This window comes from Apis florea, unplaced genomic scaffold (genome assembly GCF_048593485.1).
Source record: "Apis florea isolate Af1SG1 unplaced genomic scaffold, ASM4859348v1 contig_2201_pilon, whole genome shotgun sequence".
NCBI lineage: Eukaryota > Metazoa > Arthropoda > Insecta > Hymenoptera > Apidae > Apis > Apis florea.
In genome coordinates this window covers 1,160,935-1,185,656 of record NW_028256542.1, presented here as the reverse complement: position 1 = coordinate 1,185,656, position 24,722 = coordinate 1,160,935, and the positions used below count along the sequence as shown (strand labels likewise).

Below are 24,722 nucleotides of genomic sequence, written 5' to 3'. Positions count from 1 at the left end.
CGATGAAAAATCGCCTTTATTAATTTACCCTCCCTCCCCTCCCTCTGCTCTCCTTCATCACACGCGCTCTCGAGATCCTTTCATATTCTCAATGCCACTTTTTTCCCCCTTCTATTTTTCCCTCCCCACCCCACACGCGATAAGTTTGAGAAACTTTACAGGGCACGAAGAAGAAGAAGAAGAAGAAGAAGAAGAAGAACATCGATAATTAAGAGGGATAATTCCTCCGTCCGAGAAAATGATCCTAATATCAGTTGCGTCCTCTCCTCCAGGAGGAGACGTTTTTCGTTCTTAGTAATATTACGACGCCGTCTCCCCTCCCCCATTTAAATGCTAACCTTTAAAGATTAAAATTCATACTTATGCAAATGGGGCAAGCTGGACGGGCTCCCTCGACGCGCACACGGGGGAAGCATCGATCACGAGTTAATTACAGGATACAGGCTCAAAGACAGAGAGACACAGAGACGATCCATAAAAGGATTCCATAAAATAATCGTCCTGTTTTATTTTCGTCCTCCCCTTTCAATTTCAATTCCCTTTCCTTCGATTTTTTTCCAATTCGATTCCAAGCTTTTACCCCGCTTATTCCCACGGGTGGAACGATACAAGATCTCTGTTGCGAGATACTGTTACTACGAAATTACTAGGGATTATCATTACTAGAACGAATTATATATATCGAGTTTTATATATATATATTCTAATTCAATGATAGAATAATATCATATCTCGAGAAAAGGATTTTTCTTGGATTCAAAAATTATCGATATCTTTTTACGATAATACCGAGTAAAAATTCGAATTGAAAAATTACCTTCGCAAAGGTGCAACGTGTTATGAGAACGTGTTATCTAGGGATCACTAGAACGAATTATATATTCTAATTATATATTCTAATACGATGATAAAATCAAACCATCATCTTGGGAAAAAGATTTTATCCGTTATTTTAATCGTTTCAGCAGATGAACGATAATAAATTTTTAAGAAATTACTTACGAGATTACTAGGGATCACTAGAACGAAGAATTATCGAATTATATATTCTAATTCGATGATAAAATAACCATCGCCTCGAGAAAAAGATTTTACCCGTTATTTTAATCGTTTCGGCAGATAAACGATGATAAATTTTTAAGAAGTTACTTACGAGATTACTACTAGGGATCACTAGAACGAAGAATTATCGAATTCTACGTATTCTAATTCGATGACAAAATAACCATCGCCGTGAGAAAAGATTTTTATCCGTTGTTTCAATCGTTTCAAAAGATGAGCGATGATAAATTTTTATATATCTTATTACGATAATGCTAAGTAAACTCGAATTGAAAAATTACTTTCGCAAACGTGTTACAAGTTTTAATTTGTCGATATCCGCGGGGCGAATTCGCAAACGAATACCGTCCCGAATACATATTCCCGTCTGATTAAAATTCATGCTTATGCTTATGAAGCATAATATATCTCTGAATGGTTCTTTTCTCCGTGGCACGAGAAGACATCGGGCACGAGTACTAATTACAGGACACCGTGGAATAGAGAGCCCCGTCAAACGGCTCGTTTTCTTCTTTTAACCACTTCAACAACCTTGAAACAACGCACAAAAGCCTCTTTCAATCCGGAAAGTCGCCATTTCTCACCGCGATCCTTATTGTCATGTCGGATCCGTGAATAGTTTACGAAAATAGTCGAACGGATGTTTTCGTTCGAATCCTCTCCTTTTCTAAAGAATCTTTCGGTAGAAGATACGCGCGTGATAAAAATATTCCTTTTTATTCCTATTTATAGGCGCGAAAGCGTGTGCCTCCACTTTCCTCAAAATGGATCCGTCTTCTCCCCTCACGCGACATTCCGCGACACGACGGATAGTTTCTCTTTCTAGGAAAACCGCTTTCGAGGGAAACACGCGATCTTAAACGTGGAAAACGCGGCCGTTTTCAAGCTGGGCCGATTATTGAGAAATTATCTCGTTACCTGGAACACTTATCTTAACGAGTCTTTTTCTTTTCCATTTACAATCGCAATACTCGACTCGAGTTCGATTCACAGAATCGAGTCGTAAAGATTGAAAGAAAGAAGCCTTCGAAATATCGATATGTACATTTAATCATCGCGTTATAAATAGAATCAAAATAAACAAGTTTACGCGCTCGCACGCAACACCTAGCGTTTCCATGAAACTTATTTCCTATTTACCTCGCCTCTTTCTTCCCCTCCCTCCTCTCGCGATATGGCCAACGATTCCCAAGAATTTACCTGGTAGAAATGTTAGAAAACCTCTTAGTATCTCTCTCTCTCTCTCTTTTTTACCCGAAGCCTCGTTTAAAGCGTATTTCCCTGGAACGATGATAACAGAATAGCGATAACAGACATTCCCCATCCCGTAATAAATCTACATGCTCGTTGGCCAGGATGAATTCACCGGCTTTCCTCGAGCGATTAGAACGAGGCGCTCGTTCCCTCGATTTAATATCACGTATATTCAGCCAGGCCAGGCTAGGAAATTGGAACGATCCTGTGCGTTTCTGTGCAAGAACCAGGGATCTCCCCGTTAACCTTCCAGATTGCTACTCTCCTCTCCACGGTTTCTGGCCGTGAGGAGAGGAGCAACGTCTGATTTACTCTGAAAACTCAACACGTGTGCCGGGAAACGCGTCACGGAAAGCACTGTAATCTTTCGTATTCCGGTTAAGGATCGCTCGTAAGGTTGAAAAATCCTCTCCTTATTCCTTCTTTTCTCGTCTTGGCCTTCGTGGAATCGGCCACTGGGGTGGAGGCAAACCACCGTGATGATCCGCACGAGATGAGGATACACAATGATGAGGGGATTGAATTAAAACGGCGAGAGATGAAAAAGTTTCAAGAGCGATAATTGGATCGAAGGGTTTTTCTTTCGGATATTTGCAAGATTAAGATCATCTTACTAGCGCCATCAACTACTGTTATATATTCGTCCACTTTTTTGACGAGGCTGGTTTGTAAAATTGTAATCTTTTCTTTTCTTCAACTCGCATAAAACGAATATTTGCAAATTTTGGCTCATTGGTTAAGTTTATTAAGATCTTACTATGACACGCGATACTAGCGCCACGTGGCCATCAACTACTGTTATACATTTATTCACTTTTTTTGACGAGACTGGTTTGTAAAATTGTAATCTTTTCTTTTCTTCAACTCGCATAAAACGAGTCGAATATTTGCAAATTTTGGCTCATTGGTTAAGTTTATTAAGATCTTACTATGACACGCGATACTAGCGCCACGTGGCCATCAACTACTGTTATACATTTATTCACTTTTTTTGACGAGACTGTTTGGTAAAATTGTAATCTTTTCTTTTGTAATCTGGATATTTGGAAAATTCGGATCACGTTAAGTTTATTAAGATCTTACTATGAGACGCGATACTAGCGCCACGTGGCCATTAACTGCCATTACCCGATATATTTATTCACTCTCTGACATGGATATACGCTCGAATCAGCATACTCTGGCCAAAAGATCTTTATCCATGGATTTGTTCCACTCGGTACCCACGCTTTTTCGCTCTTTGTTCCGCGTGAAACGTTATCAGTCTGAGTGGAGCGTGTCTATCAGGTGCGGCCAGGACGAAGTTTATGGGCGTAGAGAGAGAGAGAGAAGAGAGAGAGAGAGATGGAACGAAGAAAGGCTTATCTTTATAGGGGCTGTTGTACAGATATCGCGTGAAAGCGCGCTCGTGACTTCGCGAGACACCGTGGGAGTGCTTTGCCGATCCAGAGAATCGTTTTTCGATCGAACGTTTGTAATCTCGTGACGAGAAAAAGACTCGTATCTTCCTCTTCGAAGCGAAGCGGTTGTACGTGGGCAGAGGGACAATGACCGACTTTGGGCGTAAATAATCCTCCTCCCATTTCATATTTTTCATTTTTATCCCTCCCTGTTATTATTATTAATTCCTTCTCATATTCTATCAAAAAGATCATTTTCTCTATCTCTTCTATTTCGCAAAACCCAGTATCCTAATTCATCGAACCAAGTTTCCAACGTGCAAAAATTCATACCTTCTTTCCAAACGTCTCACCAACAACGTGGTGAAGCGTGTACAAAAATCGTTTGAAACTTGTGATAAAACGGATCCTCGCAGGCTAAAAGCTGCGAGAGCTTTAACGTCTCGATCGTTGTCGGGCGGAAGCGGGTGCCACGGCGCTCGATTCCCCTCGCATAACCCCGGTTGATTTACAACCAGAAACGCGTGGTATTGCGCGCAAGGGGATTTCGTGCCGGCATCCTCGAGCACGTCTCCGGTGCCCCTGGATTTGCATAAATCCCTCGGAAAACGCGGCGAGGGAGCCGCGAAATCGAAAGTCGAGGATCGGTTTCTAACCCAACGCATCGAGGGTATTCCCCGCGAGGGAGAAGGGCAAGGCCTGGCCGTTTTACGACGAGTAGAGGAGGCACGAAAGGTGGTTCCTCCGAGCCATCGAACGAGCCGTGGACGGGGGATTTATGGCGGACCAATGGTCGTGGAATTTCTTGTTTTATTTATGGGCCGATGCACGGCCGACGATCGACTGGAAATATGTTTATTCCGGAATGGTCTACACCTGGTTGACTCTTAGGAATCGAATTCTGCCCTCCGGGGGTTGTTCTCGGAGGAGGAAGGCCTCGATTCTTCCAAGTATCATTCCTGAGCAATTGCTCGTACAGGGTGTTGAACTTTGGCCACCAGATTGGGTGTATATATAGCAGCGTGGGGTATGGTTTGAAGAGGTTTGAGAGAGGTGTATAAAGTGACGTTTCGGTGCTGTGCAATTTTCCAGAGAGCAAAGACTTAAAGTGTTGCAGAATTGGCTTTGCAATCGAATACTGTGAAGCAAAGTATTCAAGAATCAGAGAGGTTTGAAGGGAACTGTGAAACGATGGTTTCAATGTTGTGACGGTGGAATTCTTTAAAAAATTAGTTGAAATCTTGAGAATTGTCTGTTTGAAGAAAATATAAAATGATGGTTTCAATGGTTACGATGGTGGAATTCTTTAGAAATTAAAGTTGAAATTTTGGGGTAGATTAGTAGGTGCAATATAGACAATAGTTTAGAGAGGTTTGATAACATATAATGAAATTCTTTAGAAAATGAACGGTTTGAGGAAACTCTAAACTCTGTTTAATCGTGAACGTAGATTAAATGTAATGTAGGGTATGATTTAAGGAGATTAGAGTTGTCAGTTTGGAAAAGAAATAATAAAGCGAATTGGATACAATGTATAAATCATGGTTTAGAAAAGTTTTAAAGTCGTCATTCTCAGAAAAATCAATAAAAAGGAAATTCTGTAATGTGAAATGAGTAAAAAAAAAAAAAAAAAGAAAAAAAATATAAAAAAATAATAAACAGGCATCATTTTCTATAATTATAAAGGTAATATTAGCGGAATTACATTATATCTCGATATCTCTAATATAAAATTTAGATAGTCATAAATAATACTTTATACAAATGAGCGTATCTTTAACAATAATTAAATTCTTTTTTTTTTTTTTTTTTTTACTTAAAACATATTCCACGAGTTTAACCGTCGGAAATTTATCGACGGTTATATTTTAAACGATTATGTAAATGTACTGTTTTTCAATCAGTTTCTCATCGTACGCTTGTTTTAATTTTCTTACAAGCTGTTGCTCGGATTAGAGCAACGACACGGCCGTCGTTAAAAAAATGCTAAAAATTCACGCTTGGAATTTTTTCTTAAAAGCCACATTTACATTCTTTTAATGTTTATACGATTATTACACGGGGGAAGCATCATAATCGCTGTATTATTTCGATTGGTTAATAGCCGGGCATTAATTTGCTATTTACTCGTGTGTGTTGCGTTATAGCTGTCTGAAAACGCGTGAAAAGAAAAAAATAAAGAAAAAAACGAGAGAGGGAACCTATTAAACTCACAGATATTATGGATCTTTTACCACTATCTCGAACCTTCTCCACTGCATTAACATTCTTCACTTATTTCTTTGCTGATGCGTTTACTTTTTAAAGCAAACCCAATCCAAAATTTTATATATATATATTCCTTTCCTTATACACTTCCTTTGACTTCTCTTTGAATCCTTTTAAGCAATCGTAAAACATCTGAGACAAACGATTCAATCTCTTCGCTCTATTTATTATACTATTTATTCAAAACATATTATATTCTCTTCTTCCCTCTGGTTGTCCCCAATTATTTGTCCCGTGATTAAATCCTCCTCCAACCCAACAGACTTTGTAATTAAATCCTCAAAGTGTATCGATCGTCCCTTCGACGAGCGTGCCTTCGAGGAGCAAATCCGCTGCAGGAAAAGGGGCGACGATTGTAACACGGTGTCGAGATTAGACCAGCCGAGGCTTCGTTAGCGACCCATTGTGAGATGCGATCATTATGCGTCTTAGTTTGCATAAGTTCCTGATGGGAGCGTGGGTGGAGCACGCTGGAAAGTTGGATAAAGGAGGAGGAGGATACGTGGAACAGTAGGATAACTGTGAAAAGCTTTCGAACCTCGCACGATCTTTTTTTCTCGAATATTTGTCGCACCCTTTCTTTCGTCATCATTGTTTGAATCTTAAATTTTACTCTCTTTCTTTTTTTTTTTTTTTCTGATCATTCTGCAACATCACAGCGTGGATTATTATTTTCGAGGCAAATTGAAAGTCAAACTACTCGGAGGGTAACTTAAGTGGAAACTTGAAGAGTGAGGATAAAAAGAGAGAGAGAGAGAAAGAGACGGAGGCAGGAAGGGAGACGGCGTTCCAATCGTTTCCAACGAAACTGTTGCAGCGGCATCAACCGTGATTTCGACCCACGCCGCATTCGAGCCGTGCATACGTAATTCACGCGTTTTCGTTGGAAAAGTATCGGCCGGCCGTTATGCTAATACGAGGCCGTATGTCACTGACCACCTCCGCCGTGACCTCTTCGTTGAATAATGGGGGAGGAAGGAGACGAGGTTGTCGAAAGAGATTTCCTTCAAGTTCAATTGTTTTGCGGATATTATGGCGGAATTATCACAATTCTATATTGGATATTAAATTATAACAGTTTAATTTAACAAACGGCACGCGTTCGACTCGATTGAGTGAAGGGTACGAACGATCCTCGAACACGATCAACGAACTATTATTTTGACATTTCTTTTTATTGATTGGAATAAATCTGATTGGATTTATATTATATTAACCTTGATTTCTCGAGCAGGCTGCACGCTGTAATTTTTATGATTCACGGTTGGGAGGGGTGTCGCACGCCATTTCAGATCTGACAGACTCTTCACAGTAATTCGCGATAATTTACGATAAACGTCACTTGTCAGTGAAGCTGATTGATTCGAATGAACACGTCCCACGACGATAATTCGTGAAACGAAACTAGAACGAAACTGACGCGAAACGCTTGGTCAGGCTCGAGCACGGCACAAATCGTGCGCTCCTTCCAATGCTCGGCTTCATTGTTGAACCGCCACTGCCACCTACAAACCATCCGTTACTTTCTTTCTCTGGGCCTCGGTTAAATCACCACCGTGCCTACTACAACCTGATTACATATGTACACACTCGGCTGCAGAGGTAAATAAGCAAACAAATGCGCCTTCTTATGTATGGTCGTCGTGCACAGGAAATCTCGAGAATGTTGCAAGCGATCTTTGATCTTGCTACAGGGTTTTTTTTTTTTTTTTTAATATAACGTGCAACGACATTTTGCGTATCGTATTTTTAACAGAGTTCCACGAAACAATTCTCGAATAAATTAAGACATTCGAGGCATCCCCTGGTTTCTCCACTACCTTCTCCTCCTCCCGATCGTTTTGCAGAAGGGTTAATCGTAAAACTCGTTAAAAAGGAGCGAGATGGGAATGTAAACGTTTCCATCGATCAAAGGGGCCGTTTATTAATCGGCCACATTCCTGGCCTCGATCTTGCGCAAGCCAAGTACTAGGCTTTAATCCACGCTGAGATCGAATTCCACGATAGCGATTCGCGCGCACGATCGATCATCGCGGCCGACGTGATCGATATATCGGCGATTCTATGCGGCCGCGGATATCTCGCGTTCCATTAAGCGCCACCAGCGCGCGCACGCACCAGTTTAATGAATTTTCTGGCCGGATATATCGGCCCCTCGCTTTTTCCACGGCCATCGTTTCGACGGTTCTCCTTGACTTGATTTATCGGCCACGGAGGAGAAAAGTTCCGAATGCTTGGTGGACGGGTTTGGAAATGCCGTCGTCTTAGCGGTCGTGTGTCTATTATTTGCAGATTTCTCTATCGAAATCGTTTTGTATCTGATAATAATGGAATCTGGTTCTCCGAACCAGTTACACGTACGTGGATTGTATTTTAATCGCGTGATGGATGCGAGATAGGGATAATTGAATAGGACGCGGCGATGTAAATGAAGTTAGAGAGGAAAAAGAAAAAAGAAAAAAAATGAGGGGAAAGAGTGGAAAGTTTCGTTGTAGACTGTACTATTTATAATGAGATAGGAATTTTTGATTCGTATATACCGGATTGGATGTAAGAGTGCTTGCGAGAAACGAGGAGGATTGGTGAGCCATCTGGCGGTGAAAATAAGAAGCGTCGAGAAACGCGACAGCCTAATGTTTTTAGAATCTTTTCTTTGAAAATTTTCAAAAATTTCCATTACATTGAAATTCAAATTGAATCAACGATCTTCGAGTTAAATCATAAAAAATACATCCTTTTCCCTTAAAAATTATAAAAGAGGCCAATTCCACTCACCAGGATATCCCTCCGGAATCACAATCTCGGGTCCAACCTTCACGTCATGCCGGTAGCGATGCATCAGCAGCGTAGCCGTGACTCTCAGCGATCTTTGCTGTTGTTTGTACAACAATATCGGTCTTCCACCGGCACCTTCCACCCTCACCACCCTAGGTAACGAGAATCTGTCGAGGAACTCGCGCAGCGGCATGAATCCGGCCCCCGAACCCGCAGCTTCCGCGGTCGCCTCTCGAGAACTGGGCAACGAGTCGTCTCCGGTTCCGGTCGCCTCACCACTCGACAGTGTCGAAAATTCACCACTCGACGACATCGTCCCGCGATATCCACGATTTCATAGACACCAGATTCACGGTGAACGGTAAATCGAATGAATCGGCAATTCCACCGCGAGTTTCTTGCGGTTCGTCGTCTTCTGCAAAAGAAAAATAGAAGATGCGCGTCAATGCAACAATGCGTGGCGGACAAACTTCAACGCTTTGACACCAATGCTCCGATCCAAACAATGCGAAAGAGAGATAAGAAGGGAGAAAAGCGTGGAAGAGCATCCAGATGGAATTCGTTATTCCACGAAGCGTGGCAGCCTTGACAGTGATTCGCCCGCGGCGAAGTGTGCCTCGGCTAACGAGTGATTATGCTCTCAGGGCCGGCTTGACGATGATGGTGATGATGATGATGAATTTATGACGATGATTATCTCTGGTGGCGTACCGCTGTGTCGCCACCGGTGTTTGTCTTTCAGACGAGGAGACAGTGGAGAGAGTAGGGGAATGAAAAAAAAAAAAAAGAAAGCAAGAAAAATGAAAAATAAATGGAATCTAGTCCGTTGAGTAGTAGTTGCAATCCGTTAAGGATAAGTTCTTGTGGATGACTGTTTGACGCGAGACAAATTAGAACGAGGAATTAGCTCTAAGTGATTGGGATAAAGAAGGATTGATAGCGAGAGTTTTAATTGGATCACTGGACAGATGATTTCTCTAGAAATAGATTTTGTCTTTTCTGCCTTTAGAAATTGCAGTAATAGGATGAGATGATTGCTCTTGTTCAAAGTTTTTCAGCATACGATTTTCATGACTAAATAAGTCAATTTGTAATCTGTACTAACCTGGAAATTGTTTCAATTTTCTTTAACCTTAATCTCAAACTCATATATAAAAGTACGTGTATAAATAACTTTTTTTCTATATTAAGAATTTCAATTTCTTCCTGACATATATATATATATATAAGTAATGAATGTCTAGAAAATTTTAAGTTAGTTTTCGATCTAGAATCGGCTTATTAAATTTTTCCAATTTTCTGTAATGTCTCAACCTCAAATTCATAATAAACAACTTTTCTTCTATATTAAGAAATTTCAATTTTCTCTTATGCAAGTGACGGAGGTCTCTGGAAAAATTTTTAGGTTAGGTTTTCGATCTAGCTCGAGCAATCTTCTTTCACAAAATTGGATTTAATAACGATTTCTCTCGATATCGTAACATATACGCGTCTTAAATTCACAACTGTAATCATATAGTTAGTGATAAAACGCCAATTTTAATCTTCTTCTTCTCCATCATATTACAGAGTACATTTCATCGACGCGTTTGTGAAAGTGAAATAATATCGAAATAAGAATAACTTTCCATCGCGTGATGTGGATGATTGATTATATACACAAGCAGCTACGTAGCTTGAACGAAATGTTTTCTAGGAATTCAAATTGTTTATAGTTTACAAATGTGGTATATAATATTGTGGCAACAAAATTATTACCTAGCTTGAAGAATTTTATTAATGTATACATTACAAAAATTACATAATTCTACTATTCCTTTTACGAAATTTTCGTACGCATTAACAGCTCAATTTATCCGCAACTCTTCTACGACGTTTGCCAACATAATTACAAGGTTACGTTGACAAAAACCTGATGACAATTCGCAGTTTCTTTCTTCGGGTCGTGGAAAAAGAAAAAAAAAAACGTATAAATTGCCTAGTTAGCACTCGGTCATAACAAATGTGATTTTTGCGTTTGACGACTCGATAATTTGCCGTGTCAGTTTAAATCATACCGTTATAAATCAACCCCCATGCTTCTTGTTACTTGTTATTTGATGCTCGTCGCGTATATACTTTACCGGTGGCTTGACGCGAGCACGAGTTACGGAAAGATGCGTTTTTAATCGGTCCAAAGACAATTCATTTTCCACATCATTTGAAGAATATTCGTAAAAATCGATAATTATCCACAGAACAGAGTATTTTAAATGATATTTAATACTGGTTAACGATTAAAGATTACGTAATATCGCCCTTAGACAGAAGTGCTGATTATCTTATTTTCCAAGTATTTCTTTCTTTCTTAACGAATTGTAAATTATTTTTAGAAAAAAAATTAAATCAAATTAAAATTCAAATACACGAATAAATATATATTCATTCTCAATTTAAATGTAGCGATTGATCTACCAAAAAAAAAAAAAAAAAAAAAAGAAAAAAAGAACCTTCAAAATGAAACACTGTCCAATCCCAAAAACTTCTTCCTTGTCATTAGGCAATTAAAAACCCTCCATTACGATACGATTACACCGGCTCGGAGGCAAAATAATCGAGAGGATCGAAAGGACTGGTGGCAGGTTTGTCTCTGGTTTTTCATGGAAGAAGAAGGAGGGGAGGGGGGGGGGGGGAAGAGGAGGAAAAAAATGCTCGCTCATGCGTATTCATGACCGGAACCATGGATAATGCCCGGGGTCTCTGTACATCATATCTTACACACAGCTGGAATATTAATTCCTGTCATTCGTATGCGATGCGAGTGCGATGTTGCTGTGAACGCGCGAGCGCAGCTCTGAAGAATGGTACAGGTGCAAGTCACCTAGGAGAAACTTGTGTTTTTTGCGGTTATGGAGGAGAATGATCGAAAGGGTAGGACGTTACCTTGGAATTTAAATTGGCTCGATCGAAGTAATTATTTCAACCTAATTTGGATCAATTAACGGACGGATAAAAGTTCGATGAGCGAAGAAAAAAGAAAAAGTTGATTTCTCTGTTGATAGATTTTATGGGAGGAATTGAATTTAGCCATTTTGTTTTTTCGTCATTTAAAAATGTCATACTTTTCTTTATTTTTATCTTTTAATCTTGATGCAAGTCAGTGAGTGAATTTTTTTTTTCTTCTTTTTTTTTTTTTTTTTTTTTTGATCCATTAAATGATTGTGTTGTTAACATCACGTATCTCATTATTTATGAAATTATTACGATAATATTATTATCGGACGATCATTGATATTATTGGATAACGAGATATCCAATTTTAATTTATAATGGCAAATTACTGGTAAATTATTTGCCTCGTGAATAAATGGTTTCGGGGTAAACTTTTTTTCTTTTTCGTTTCGAAAGTGTACGAAGATCGCGTGTGTTTCTTTAAATAGAATCGTATAATTTTCATCGCGTTAATCGATGCGCAAAGTTTGATCTGCACGTTTAGGTGTTCAATATGCCAGCCGTGTTCGGTCAAACGTTTTGTATTCTATCACGGAAAACAGTTTTGGCTCCCGCTCGATCTTTTGTTTTAAGATGTTCGATTCAATTTATGCGACTCTTTGTTCGACGTCCACGAACTCGTAAATCGAACGTGTAACGTTGGAACGTTCGTTATGATAATCACTTTCAGTGGCTCGAATTTCTCAAAAATATTTAAATTTTATTTCCCATTCAAATTCTAAGACGATCGAATCCGTCATCTATTATCCTAAAACATTCAAAACTTATTCGTTTGTTATTCATACATACATTTCTCAAATCAACGCCATTTTCAATAATCCATTATCCCAAATTCGCAAAAAATCCCATCATTCCATCTCTCCAATTTTAATTTTAAAAAGTTAAAAAATTTTGTTCGTAAGATCGAGGCCACTCCACAGAATTCGAACGATTTTCCCTGAGGCATGGCCGAGAAATCAAAACGACAGCGGCTTCTCGATTTCTGTTCGATTCCGGGCAGAAACTGGAGGCTGTCGTCCTCGAGAGGCAGAACTTTCGAAACGCTTTCGTTCCCTCGCGAGATCGTTCGAACAGCGCGCCATTTCACTTTCGAACGTGTTCCTTTTTTGGTGTCGGGTGTGTAGGACCGGTGTAATCGGCCGGCGTTTGTCATCTGTAACACGCGTAATCGTCGACTCGAGCCGCGCCACCGGTTAAAATTGCCGTGAAGCGCGAATCAAATTAATTATAGGAAGGCGTTCATTACACACCCGTAATTAATACTTTCACGATCGATGTCTCGCTTCGGTAGCTTCTTTCCTTTGACAAATTGCGTCACGGTTGTAGTTTGCTAATTTCAAGTATTGGAAATTTTATTATATACGATATCGTGTCCTCTTTTTTCGTCGATAATACCACGAGCAATCGTTTCGAGTGAAATTAGAAAGAAATTGCGGAAGGAAAATTTCTAGGGTTCCCTAGAAGTCTCCCTCCTTTTCCAACGATTTCATCAAAATATTTGAGACATATATTCTTCGATGAAATTAGGATTAAATTCTCTAGGAAGTTTAAAAAAAGAAAAAAAAATGTTAACAAACCTCCGAGTCGCAACCGAATAAATGAATCGTTATTAATCTAGAGTCCCCTAGAAACTTGTTTCTTAAATTCTCTTCAAATTCAATAAATCCGAATAAAGATTAAAACAGAGATGAAAATCTGAAAATCCTCTCGTGCATATAATGATAAAGTCAACGATACACAGCTGCGAAATGAGCGATCAACGAGGCCGACGATGGAAAATAGGCCTTCTCCGCGCATAATAGATCGAGTCAAGTGAAAGTCCCAGATTTAGCAATTTATCCATTAACGGCGTACGCCGTCCTGGAAACGCTCGTTGCTTTTCGCGTGGCGGTATTCCTCCGTGTCCCGTGACGTAATTCGACGCGGTGCACGCGTCTGCGTGCGGTTCCACGCCCGAGCTGATTTTAATTAAGAGCGGCAGGAAAGTCGGCAGTGCATCGTCTTACTTTCTTGCGATTCGTAATTAACGAGCTTGCGCTCGTGCGCCTGCCGAGAAGAGAAAGGAGAGGGGGAAGGGTGGGGGGAAAGAGAAAGAAAAATACGTACGTTTGTACGGTTATTTTTAGATCATGGACCATCTGAATTTATGATCGCGATGCGTTTGATATTGTGCAACCGAGTTCCGTGAGAACGAAACCACCGGCGTGATTGCGGCCTTTTAGCGCGTTTACCCGTCCCTTCCATCGCAATTCACCGCCTGTTTGCTCGATATCTCTCCACTAGTAGGTTTTTCGTTTCTTGTGTATAACAATTTTAAAAAAAAAAAAAAAAGAAAGAAAGAAAAACGAGTTAATTATTTAACAATATTCTAAATTTTGTTCATTTTCTTGTGTACTGTACGTTGGTGGAAAAATAAATTGGTGTGCGTTTAAGAAACAGATGTAAAATATTCGAAAAACAGTTTTACACGTTAGTTGGTTGTTCCAGTATTAAGAATGAGTAAGTAGGAAGGAATGGATTTTAAAATTTACTACGAGTTGGAAATGATGGCGATGAATCTTTTCCGCGTTAAAATTCAGGTTATTAGAATGCGATTAACATAGATAAAGATCGGTACTATGAACTACCGAGTTCGTAGAAAATATCTATTCTACTTCTTGAAAGGAAATTTCTTTAATTACATTCGAACGAATATATAATATATATAAAGTTATTAAACATAATGAATAAATTTTCATTTGTCCATAGATTCTTATATTATTTCACAATGCATACGTGTGTGAATATAAATATTAGCAAAAATACTCTTCTCGATTTCAGATAATAAATAATCTACGACTCGTAAAACGAACAAATCGCCTACAAAGTCAATTATATGTCAGAAACTATTAATTTTCAACCCATTGGTCTTGCAAGATGGAGTGATTCATATGAACAGCATTCTCAGGGAGCCAATAGGCCAACGATTAAACAGTAAACAATCCTTCATTTGCATAATATTATTAAAACGAAAAACAATATTAGTCGATTCGATTCGAAATTTTTTTTTTTTTTCAATCGGCCGATCTTGGTTTTTTTCAAAAAATCGCCCCGAACCCGTCTCGTACCACTAGAAAATTCCAAATAAACTCGTCAACAGGCTTTGATAAAGTGTTATCCTTATAAAAGTGCAAACTTCGCTGCGCAAGCGTTTCTCATAAAAGACGAGTTAACTCGTTCTGGCTGGTTGAGAAGTTAAAAGCCGTCGTGCAACATTTTTGCCGCCGTATAAATATACACATAGACCAGCTTGTTTACTTTTCTTTTGCCAAGCGGAGTAAGTATATATTTTTTTTCTTTTTTAAAGAGTATTCTCGTCATAAGGCGAATGCCTTCGATAATCTTTCTCATTTGCACTGATTAAAGTTGTAGCTTTTATACATTTTTTTCAATAAAAATTTCAAATTGTTTTTATTTACGTTAAATAATAATAAATAATATCTATAATGTAAATCTTGATAAAACTAAATATTAATTTTGTAACAAAAAATCTGAATCCAATTATGTAGTAGTTAAAAATTCTGTAAGATGTCATTTGTCAAGTCACTAACATTATTAATTAATAAAATTCTTGTGAAAGAGAGTCAAATAAATTTAGAATAATTTACACTATTTGTTATTATAACCACGTAAGACTTTTACTTTCAATTATAAAGATTCCATTCAACTGAAAGTATCACAAATGTTTTTTCTAAACAACACCAATCTTTTTATCAAATATAAACTCTATCCAATACGATCACGAGCAATATTTTCTCACCTAGTTACACAACACAATTCCTTCGATTCCAATTTCCTTACTCCCGCCATTCGCTCTCACGACCACAAGAATAACACCAATTTGCCCACGGTCAACATTTTATGTAGCTCATGTTTACCAAGTACATCCCTCTTGCGCCAATACCAATTCGTCCCGAGATTGCCTAGCACGGCAAAATAACGCGGTCCTTTGATACGAATTGCGAAACAACACGTCGATCGATCGTTTCTTCGATTTACCGAGACGGATACCAAATACCATCTATCCCATCTCGTTTTCATCGAATGTTCCAATAGCACACTTCAGTAGCCACTTCATGCACCAATTCTCGTCAAACGATCATCGAATAAATCGAAAAAAAGGAGAAGAGGAGAAGGGGGGAGAGGAGAGAAGAAGAAGAAACGAAAAACAAATAATAAGAAACAAGAAAAAAAACACTTGTATCTTTGCACCCACCTTTCTCGCCGCTCTCAGCCTCCTTCCAATAGGTAGAATCTCAAAAATCCCGTAAACGCGTGTGTATAACCTCTCTTAAGAGCCACGGAATCGAACGGATGCGCGGATCCTATCACGCATGCGGTTCACCTGCACCATACAACTCGCTACGGTTAGGAGCATGACCACGCACGAGAGAGGACGAAACGATGTTTTGATGAAAAACTTTCACCCGGATCCTCTCTATCACCGACGACGATCCTCTGTTCCGCCACACGAACCGAGTAACGATCAGAACCAATCGATCAACGATCAACGATAGACTGAACACGATCGGTCGACTTCTCGAAGGGTCGGGCGGCAGGAGGAGGGACGCGCGATCGAGCCATCGATCGATTCGAGACTTCGAGACGCGACGTAGAACAGCCCGACGCTAGCGGACGAGATCGTGCGACTAAAGCTCAACCGCGATCCGCGAGGACGCGCCAACGAACGACCGACCGTTACCCCCACCTCGACCCGGCTTCAAATAAACTGTATCGCGCAGACTCGGGGGCACACACCGACTCACGAGGATATCTCCTTCGGTAAGTGTCGAGTCTTTCCACTCCCTTTCTATGAACGTTGCTCCTGCCTTTTTCTTTTTCCTACGTTGATTTCTGTTTCCGGTTCCGCGCCAGATTTCCCGCTAAGCAAAACGGTGAACCTTCGAGGATATTCTTCCAATCGATTTTCCTCTCGATATGGTGCATAGTTCGGGTTGAATCGTAATAGGTTAGGATATCGCGCGGCGATGTATTGTATGTTGCGTAATATGGTAATTTTGAACGTGTTTAAGAAATGTGAATGCGTTTGGATGAAGAATTGGGTGGATAGGTTAGTGATTTTTGTGGAGTGATGTGCAAGTGTTTTTGGGATTTAGTAGATTTTGTTTAAGATTTGAAGAATTCACGTCAGTGTTTGACGTGAAAAGTTGAATAGTGGTTTTAATATTAAATTCGAAGTGTTTAATTCGGACTCTGCATAAATTTTTGCATTTGCGTATTATTTTAATGGGAATGATAGAGTTTCCGTATAAAACAATGGGATACGATATTGTAAATACACATCGTCTGTTTCCACGAGTTCATATTTATATTCCCAGGTAATCATTATGGTACCAGTATAAATATGCACCTGCTTGTCAGATTCTAACTTTCTCTTGCAGGTTGTACTTTATATTCTTTCAATATTTAAACAATCTTTTCTAAATATCATGATTCGTGTATCATTTATATTAATCTTAAATAGCTTGTAAATTTTATTTAAATATGTGTAGGATATATATATAATTTTTATTTATGCAACTAATAGCTTATAGAATTTATAGGTTATGTATTTTTGCTTTAATGATAATGCTTAAATGTTTGTAAAGTTTTTATCTGATCATCATTTATCATTTATTAGTTTTAAAATTAATTCATAAAATTTAATTGATAATAATTATGTTTAAAAAAAAAAACAATATTTTAACAATTTCTTTTTCACAAAATCGGGAAATGTCGTACGGGTTCTTTTTCTCCTTTCTCTTTCTAATATAAACTAAAAGATCTGATAGATCATTAAAATTATTACGATGCTTTTATACATATCATAAAATATGAAAATGTGTTCTCAAAATAATTTCTTTTCATCATTTTTCTAAACGGATATTGCACTATGAATAACTAGCTATGTCATTACACATTTAATTTATCATGCTTATGTACAAGTATTGCATATAAATTTAGTGATGCAAATTTAATAATGCATTAATACAATACATTTATTAAAAATAGGTAATTAAATATTAATGCGTTTTAGAAAAAGAAGCTACTATTTTATTCAAAATTATATGCTTGGTAATCGATTAATTATACAGACGTGGCAAAACTTGTAAATACAACTAGATAGCTAATAATAATTTTGTATGTAAACATAAACCTATAATAAAAATAAAATAAATAAATTCTTTAGTTTAAATTAAATTTGAAACTCAATTGTGCGAAAAATTTGAAAATTTTCCTTTTAAAGAAAATTCTATCGGTGAATAGTCTAGAATTTTTTGAAACGTTTTGAAAAACCTGAAGAACAGTAAAATTATTAGATATATATAATCGATCTATTTTATCTACAAAGGATTAACAATAAATGTTAATTTTGATAACAATAACATCGTGTATTAAGATTAATGTGTGAAAAAAAAAAGAGTTGATCGCAATAAGAAATCCAAGATAATCTCATTATAATTAATATATTACGATTAATAAAAATATTCGTTAAGCATCGATATACGTATTATGACTCTCTTCTCTATTATTTATGTGAGATTCATTGTTCATCCGCGAATATAAGCATTAAATATTAGCTTATATCCATCATCTTATTAATGTGAAATACCATGATTTAATCACTTTGTTCGCGGTCTAATTAACAACCGTCTATTATATAACCTATCCGTATAATTAACTTAAATTACTGTATCGCAACTCAGTATTTCGCGATGAAACCGAGAAAGCTTCGATGTATTTGCATAGTTCGCATTTATCGAGATTAAAACAACGGGGCCATAATCTGAATACATTTCAATGGATGATGAGATATCATCGATGTTTTAATCAATTTCGATTAATCCAAACGTAACGTGGTCTCTCATATTTTTTTTTTTATTTTTCTATTAAAAAAGTTATTAGTTATACTTGAATGACTATTTTCATATTTGTATAACGCAATTATACTCATGATTTAATGATTTTTAAAAAATATAAATATATTTTTAAATTTATATATTTGATCTTTCATCATTGTAATTATTTTTCTCAGTATTAAAATGTTATTAATTATTAGTATCTATTAATCAATTTGATTTGTTGACATTGAGTTTTAGTAATTTTTTTTTTTTCATTTTTTCTTAAATGCGTGTAATTAAAAAATAGAAAAAGAAAGATCTACAAAGTTATTACATTTATTAATAACAGAGAGAGTTCTTCCAATTATAACTTATTGGCCATAACTACTTCTCTATAATTTAATATTAATTTAATCGCGTCGCTACATATATAATTTAATATTTACATCTTTAAACGGTTCTCAAATCCTGTTCACCAGATGCTATTCGAACATATGGTGTGCCACTTTTCAGAAATCCCGAGGAACCGCTATGCAACGCGATGTTTACGATATCGACCTCGTAGTAAGTTTGTAATATAAGTATATGCTTTCAGGAGTCGTTTTTTTATCTTCGATGTGTATGGACAATTATCGAGCTTGCCGATGATTACATTATATCTTGACCTTCATCAAGCATGCCGTTGGATCATCAGCCTTCGGATAAATTGCTCTTACGTTCTCTAACTGATTAACAGTGAAAGTATTAGTTTCTGACTTGTGAGAAAATTCTTGAAATATAATTTTTTATTTGATTTGTTCGTTTTATATTTTATTAATTTAATTTAATTTAATTTAATTTAATTATATTTTTATAACTATTGTAAGATTTCATAAAATGTTCGATAAAATAGTCAGTTCTATGTTTAAAAATTATATTAAAATTATTAACATTTAAATACAACTAAATGATAAAAATTCTATTCTATACAAAATTTTGGTTGAAATTTTTACCACGTTGAGTAAATTTGAATTTCTTACAAGAACTGTCATCAAACTGTAAAATTTGGACAGTGTTAGAAACACGCTTACGTAACGTTAAATACATTATATAATGTAAATTTGATCATGCAAGTTTTTTTCTAACTTTCAGAGAGAATAGAAAAAAGTGGAAAAAATTTCCAATCAAGATTTTTTAAAATAATTAATCATATTCTCATTCGAGATATTTTAAACATTCATGAATATTAAAATTTGTCTTCAAGTCCATTCGATCAAGATTTAGATAGACAATAATGCGTGAATATATCCCGCCCATGATAGCAAAAACAGGTACCGTTAGCGGATTATTAATATTCATGATGTCAGCGATACGCTTGGGTATTGCGATACAAGGTTTCCTTGTACCTATTCATCGAACGTGTCTGTTTCTCGGAAAAACGAGCAACTGCGTATCGGTATGCAAGCAATAATGCAATACGATTGATCGTTGTGCAACGCTGCACCGCCATCGATACTGTTTCAAAGCGTGTATTAGCGCCGAGCGATCGAAAAATTCTAACAATCTTTACTCGCTTCTAGAAATTAAAAATTGTTATTATAAAATTTTCTGTATAAATATTGTTTTACAATTAATTTCCTCCCCTTTTTAATTTTTATTTTATTGCACGTACATATAGTATAAATCTATCTAATTCACCGTTTCATCACTTCCTCTTTCAAATTTCCCTCGTAATTATTTGTCTCTATTATACAAACGCACTCGCGCATGCGCGCACATAGTCAACATGGTGTCGAAAACGCTTTCACGTTCCAACACCTGCTAATTACTTCGGAACGCTGGGAATATTGATGGCAGTGTTTAGACGAGAAATTGTTACTCGACCGTCATTGTCATCTCCGTAATTACCGGTCACGGAATGATTATTGACTCGCCACGATGCTGATTATAACGACGGGCAGCGACAGTGTTCATTGCGTGCCGCCGGCCTATTAATACGTTTCTTTTGCGAGCGTGTTGACCGAGGTCATGGATGGAACAAAGAGAAACATCGACACTCTCATATACCACACCGCACCGTGGATCTTCATTTTGAATTATGCCTTATTGTGCCTCGTCTCGAATCGCGACTGGCATTGTGCTAAGGATACGTGGACGTGATTGTTTGCCTTTGACTCGAGTCACACCCTGGTAGGTTTTCTCACATTTTTTCAAAGTTTTTTCCTTCTTACCTTTTTATTCTTTGTAAGTCTTTCAACGAGGAAACATGTTGCGAGATATACTTTATTGCATAGCGTGAATATCTCGTGAAAAATTCGATGAACGCTTGATGATTGTGTGCATTGTTAGGTTATGTTCTCTCGACACGTTGTTGTTTTAAGATGTTCTTGATTGATGAAAGATGCGAATAGTGGCCAATACTACGTCTTATTTCCTTTGATTTTTATTTTGATCATTATTGATGCAGAGTTTATTAACATGGAAGATATTTTTAGTGACAGTTTTGAAATGAAGTTGAATAAAGATGAGGATTAAACGGATATAAAATATTTATAAAGCATTACAATTTTTAATATATATTTTATGAATGAGCTCTTTGAGAGATGTTGATTTCTTTTATGATAAACTCTTATTAATTCTTAATTATTTTAACAATATGAAAAATAAATATAAATAAATAAATAAATACATTTACATATTAATTTATTTATTATTTATTCACTTCATATTTATTCACTTTCTTATCAATTATTTCGTTTAATCTTAATTTTTCCTGATTATTTCACTTTTAATATACTTTTAACATTTATTACGATATTATGAAATATATCATAATATCAAATCCATATCTACGATAATTTGATGTTTTCCCACAGTTTTTCAATTATTACATCAGCCTTCCTTCCTTCTACTTATTTTTAAAATTATCATCTAAACGCTTCAAATACCTTCACAGAATTTTATCTTCGAAACCAACGAAAGAATTTATTACCAGTGATCCTCGGCTCACGTCGATCGATCCAAGAATCACATCGCATTAATTACTATACGCATACCTGCATATGCGTCGTTATCGCTTGGCCATTCGAGTGAAAGTTTCCGCGAATCTCTAATCTTCGTTGGCGCGAAACCGGCGTTAATCATCGACGATTCACGTCCGGTTGAACGTGCTAATGCGGACGTTATCAAAGCGTGTTAACTTGCGTGACATCCTGAGCGACGGAGCAGGCCTGTCGGTTTTTCCGCGCCGCTCAAAGGGACGAGTGTCATCAAACATGCCGTACGTACTTCCCCGACTTTGTACACCGCTCACGAGCCGAGTACGCGAGTACATGCGTGTACTCTTACCGCATACACGCGTGAACAGGCCTTAAGCCAGTGGTTCTCATCCACCACAATCAGATTTGTCATTCCTATAAAAAAATTCCTTGATCTGTTCGTTGCAATTGAACTTTTAATGAATATTAATTTATAAATGATCGAAATTGTTTTAAGTTATATAGGAATAATATATTATTTCAGATTACGATTTAGAATAGGTCAAGAACAGATTAGATCTTCATTGTTTCGTAATATCATTAAAAATCTTTTTTTTTTTTTAAAGAATTTTTTTTATTTTAAAGTTTGAAATTTTGGCACTTTATTAATTAACCGCATTTAAATTTTGAATTTTTCCCGCGAAAGAAAAAAATTTTTCCAATAATTTCAAAAAGCATTGAGAGTCATCACGTCAATTTCTTCCTCGATCATTTTCTTCAAACAAGCGTTCAATGTCAAATTGCACACCTTTGACAATCTTTAATACGGTAAAAAGATAAAAACGAAATAATAAATGAAGTGTCATTATTTTACGTTTATTACCTATATATACTAAAAACGTTATTATCTTCTGAAAGAGGGAAAAAGAAAAAAAAAAGGGCTTCATATATTCTCAAACGATATCATTCTTCATCCAGGAATAAGTAACATTATCAATAACTCATTGATTCATAAATTCAGCGAAACACCTTCTCGAAATAATTTCACAACTTAATCGCTTCTATCAACTAACCGGCCGTCAAACAGCCGAGGAATAATGATTTTATTCACCCGCAGGGTCAATATATTCCTCGTGGCGAGTGTGGCGCGGCCATTGCTGGCACACGGAAGCATATCGTCTATCGCTTCGAGACGGATGACCTTCCGAAGGTCAGCGCCTTTACTCCTCGAAGCCATGCAGTTACACGCAATAGTATTCCGTCAATAATCCTGTACGTGTAACAAATTGAATGCATTTAATTAAGTTTCGGATGGCACGGCAACATCGGTGGAATAATATAAAGTATGGACGGATGGTAATGCAAATAATTAACAACTGTTGAAGGTACGAAGGGATTTATTTATGTTCCTAGGGGTTCTTGCGAGAAATGAAGAAAGGTTTAGCTTTAAATGTTTCCAGTTATTTTTGTCTGATGAATGGGACAAGTTTAAGGGTAAAAAAAGGAAAGTGTATTTTTAATGTATTAATTGGAGATAGGTGGATTCGTGTTTAAATCGTTTACTATCGTTTCATAATGATTTTATTCCTTTTTTTTTTTTTTCAATGATTAATTTAGTTTCGTAACTCCAATGAGTTATCTCTCCTTAAAATTCAAGGATCTTCGAATGCAATTCTGTTTCAGAAAAGTTTAAAACAATACACTTTCGTGTATTCTTTGATTCTTTGTTCAAAATAATAAAGCTATACTGAAAAAAGTACATTATCTAATTTTTATAAAACTACGAAATAAGATTCTAAGATTCTTTTCTTTTTATTTAAATATAAGATGAAAAAGTTTTTTAATGCAACTCCATCAATCCTATTCGCTAATTGCCTCGTACCAACGTCTAATATATCGTTCACAGGTTGCAATTATCAAAAATGATCGGAATGATTGATCGAAATCTAGTTGTCAATCCGTCCTTGCAAAAGTTCCCTCAGCTAGCCTCAAGGATGACCAGTAATAATTCTTCAGGAACTAGAATATCGATCCTGCCGTCTAACGACGTGTCATTCCAAACAGATCCCACGATCCCGATGCTTACGTAAATAATTGCCGTTCCAGTTTGTTTGCACGTCGCATTTGCACGCTTAAGACTTGATTGCATCGTGGTTGACGGCGACGTTACGGAACGCAGCCCTACTTCATGTTAAGAGGCAATCCTATCCAGAAGTGTCGACCTTGTTTTGCAACAATGTTATGGATGTACCACATGTTATTACAAGCAATGTGCAATGTCGAAAAGAGAATGGTAATAGTTATCGTGGCCATGCCAGGAACACGACGTTCCTTCTTTTCTGGTACAATATTTGTTTTATTAATGCCATGTGCACGTGATAATAAATTTTGAATTTATTCCTAACATTTTTACAAATTAAGTTATAAATTATAAACATATAGACAAATTCTTTTACTTGCTACAATAATTGAATATCGTACCGGGGAATGAAATCCAATTCCAATTAATTTCTCCTCGATTGAATGGCAACTTGTTTATAATTTTAAAATCGCTATCCTTAAAAATAACTCTCATTGTTCTTCTTCTCCAACAACATCATTCCTCATCAGTCGAATCGTCATGCCATCTACCAATGAAACACGCGCTGACTCTCAATCACCTTGGTCCGCATTGAGAAGGAAAAAGGGGGGGGAAAAAAAAAAAAGGATCGTTCGAGACGCGCCATGGTGGTCATTATCATCATCAATCGACCTATAAATAATCATGAGCCTCTGTAAAGGGAAGCGACTTAATGAAAATGTCAATGACGCCGCAAAAACGATCCTCTTCGTTCTGGCATGGCGTTATTCAATGCTCGTACGCGGCCGCGGTCACAGGCGCGACTTCTTGTCTCTCGGTTGCACGCTCTTTTTCACTCGGTTGATTTGCGCGCTGAGCATTATTCGTCATTGCGGACACTTCGATCACACCCTGCACAAAGAAACTTGCCATTCCGCGTTTCGAGGCCGGAGAATCGCGGTTTCGATCCTCATTTCCGTTTCGTCCGCCAGATGGCGCGATTTTTCCGCCCGCCATATTGCCATCCGCCGCTCGCCCACCGTTTTCCCCTCTGCTTTTTATCCCGTTCTTTCGG

At 37.2% G+C, this 24,722-nt stretch overlaps 1 protein-coding gene and 2 long non-coding RNA genes across 12 annotated transcripts in view; 2 read left to right on the top strand and 1 right to left on the bottom strand.

The window, feature by feature from the left end:
- The window catches only part of LOC100865695 (uncharacterized), a 42,390-nt gene extending 25,950 nt beyond the window's left edge, over nucleotides 1-16,440 (bottom strand). For all 5 annotated transcript variants that reach the window (XR_015295153.1, XR_015295154.1, XM_012483454.3 and 2 more), the window contains exons 1-2: nucleotides 16,006-16,440; nucleotides 8,760-9,174 (exon numbers count right to left, since the gene is read on the bottom strand). Coding sequence is in view for 3 of the 5 variants with exons in the window: in XM_012483454.3 (XP_012338908.2) it covers nucleotides 8,760-9,072 (313 nt within the window). In the remaining 2 variants the exon portion in view is untranslated. The remainder of the gene's footprint in view (nucleotides 1-8,759; nucleotides 9,175-16,005) is intronic.
- Nucleotides 1-24,722, top strand: part of LOC116413927 (uncharacterized) — an 87,932-nt gene that overhangs the window by 50,162 nt on the left and 13,048 nt on the right. For 3 of the 5 annotated variants that reach the window (XR_015295155.1, XR_015295158.1, XR_015295157.1), the window contains exon 2: nucleotides 22,706-22,860. The exons of 1 other annotated variant lie outside the window; for it this stretch is intronic. This is a non-coding gene — a long non-coding RNA (uncharacterized LOC116413927). Of the gene's footprint in view, nucleotides 1-22,705; nucleotides 23,931-24,722 lie in introns of all 5 variants that reach the window. One more of the 5 variants, XR_015295175.1, reaches the window with a different exon arrangement.
- LOC147658523 (uncharacterized) lies at nucleotides 16,278-19,424 on the top strand. Of its 2 annotated transcripts, none has more exons than XR_015295178.1 (2): nucleotides 16,278-16,571; nucleotides 19,227-19,424. It is a non-coding gene; the product is annotated as an uncharacterized LOC147658523 (long non-coding RNA). The 2 variants fall into 2 exon arrangements; XR_015295177.1 differs by having other exon boundaries at nucleotides 16,567-17,128.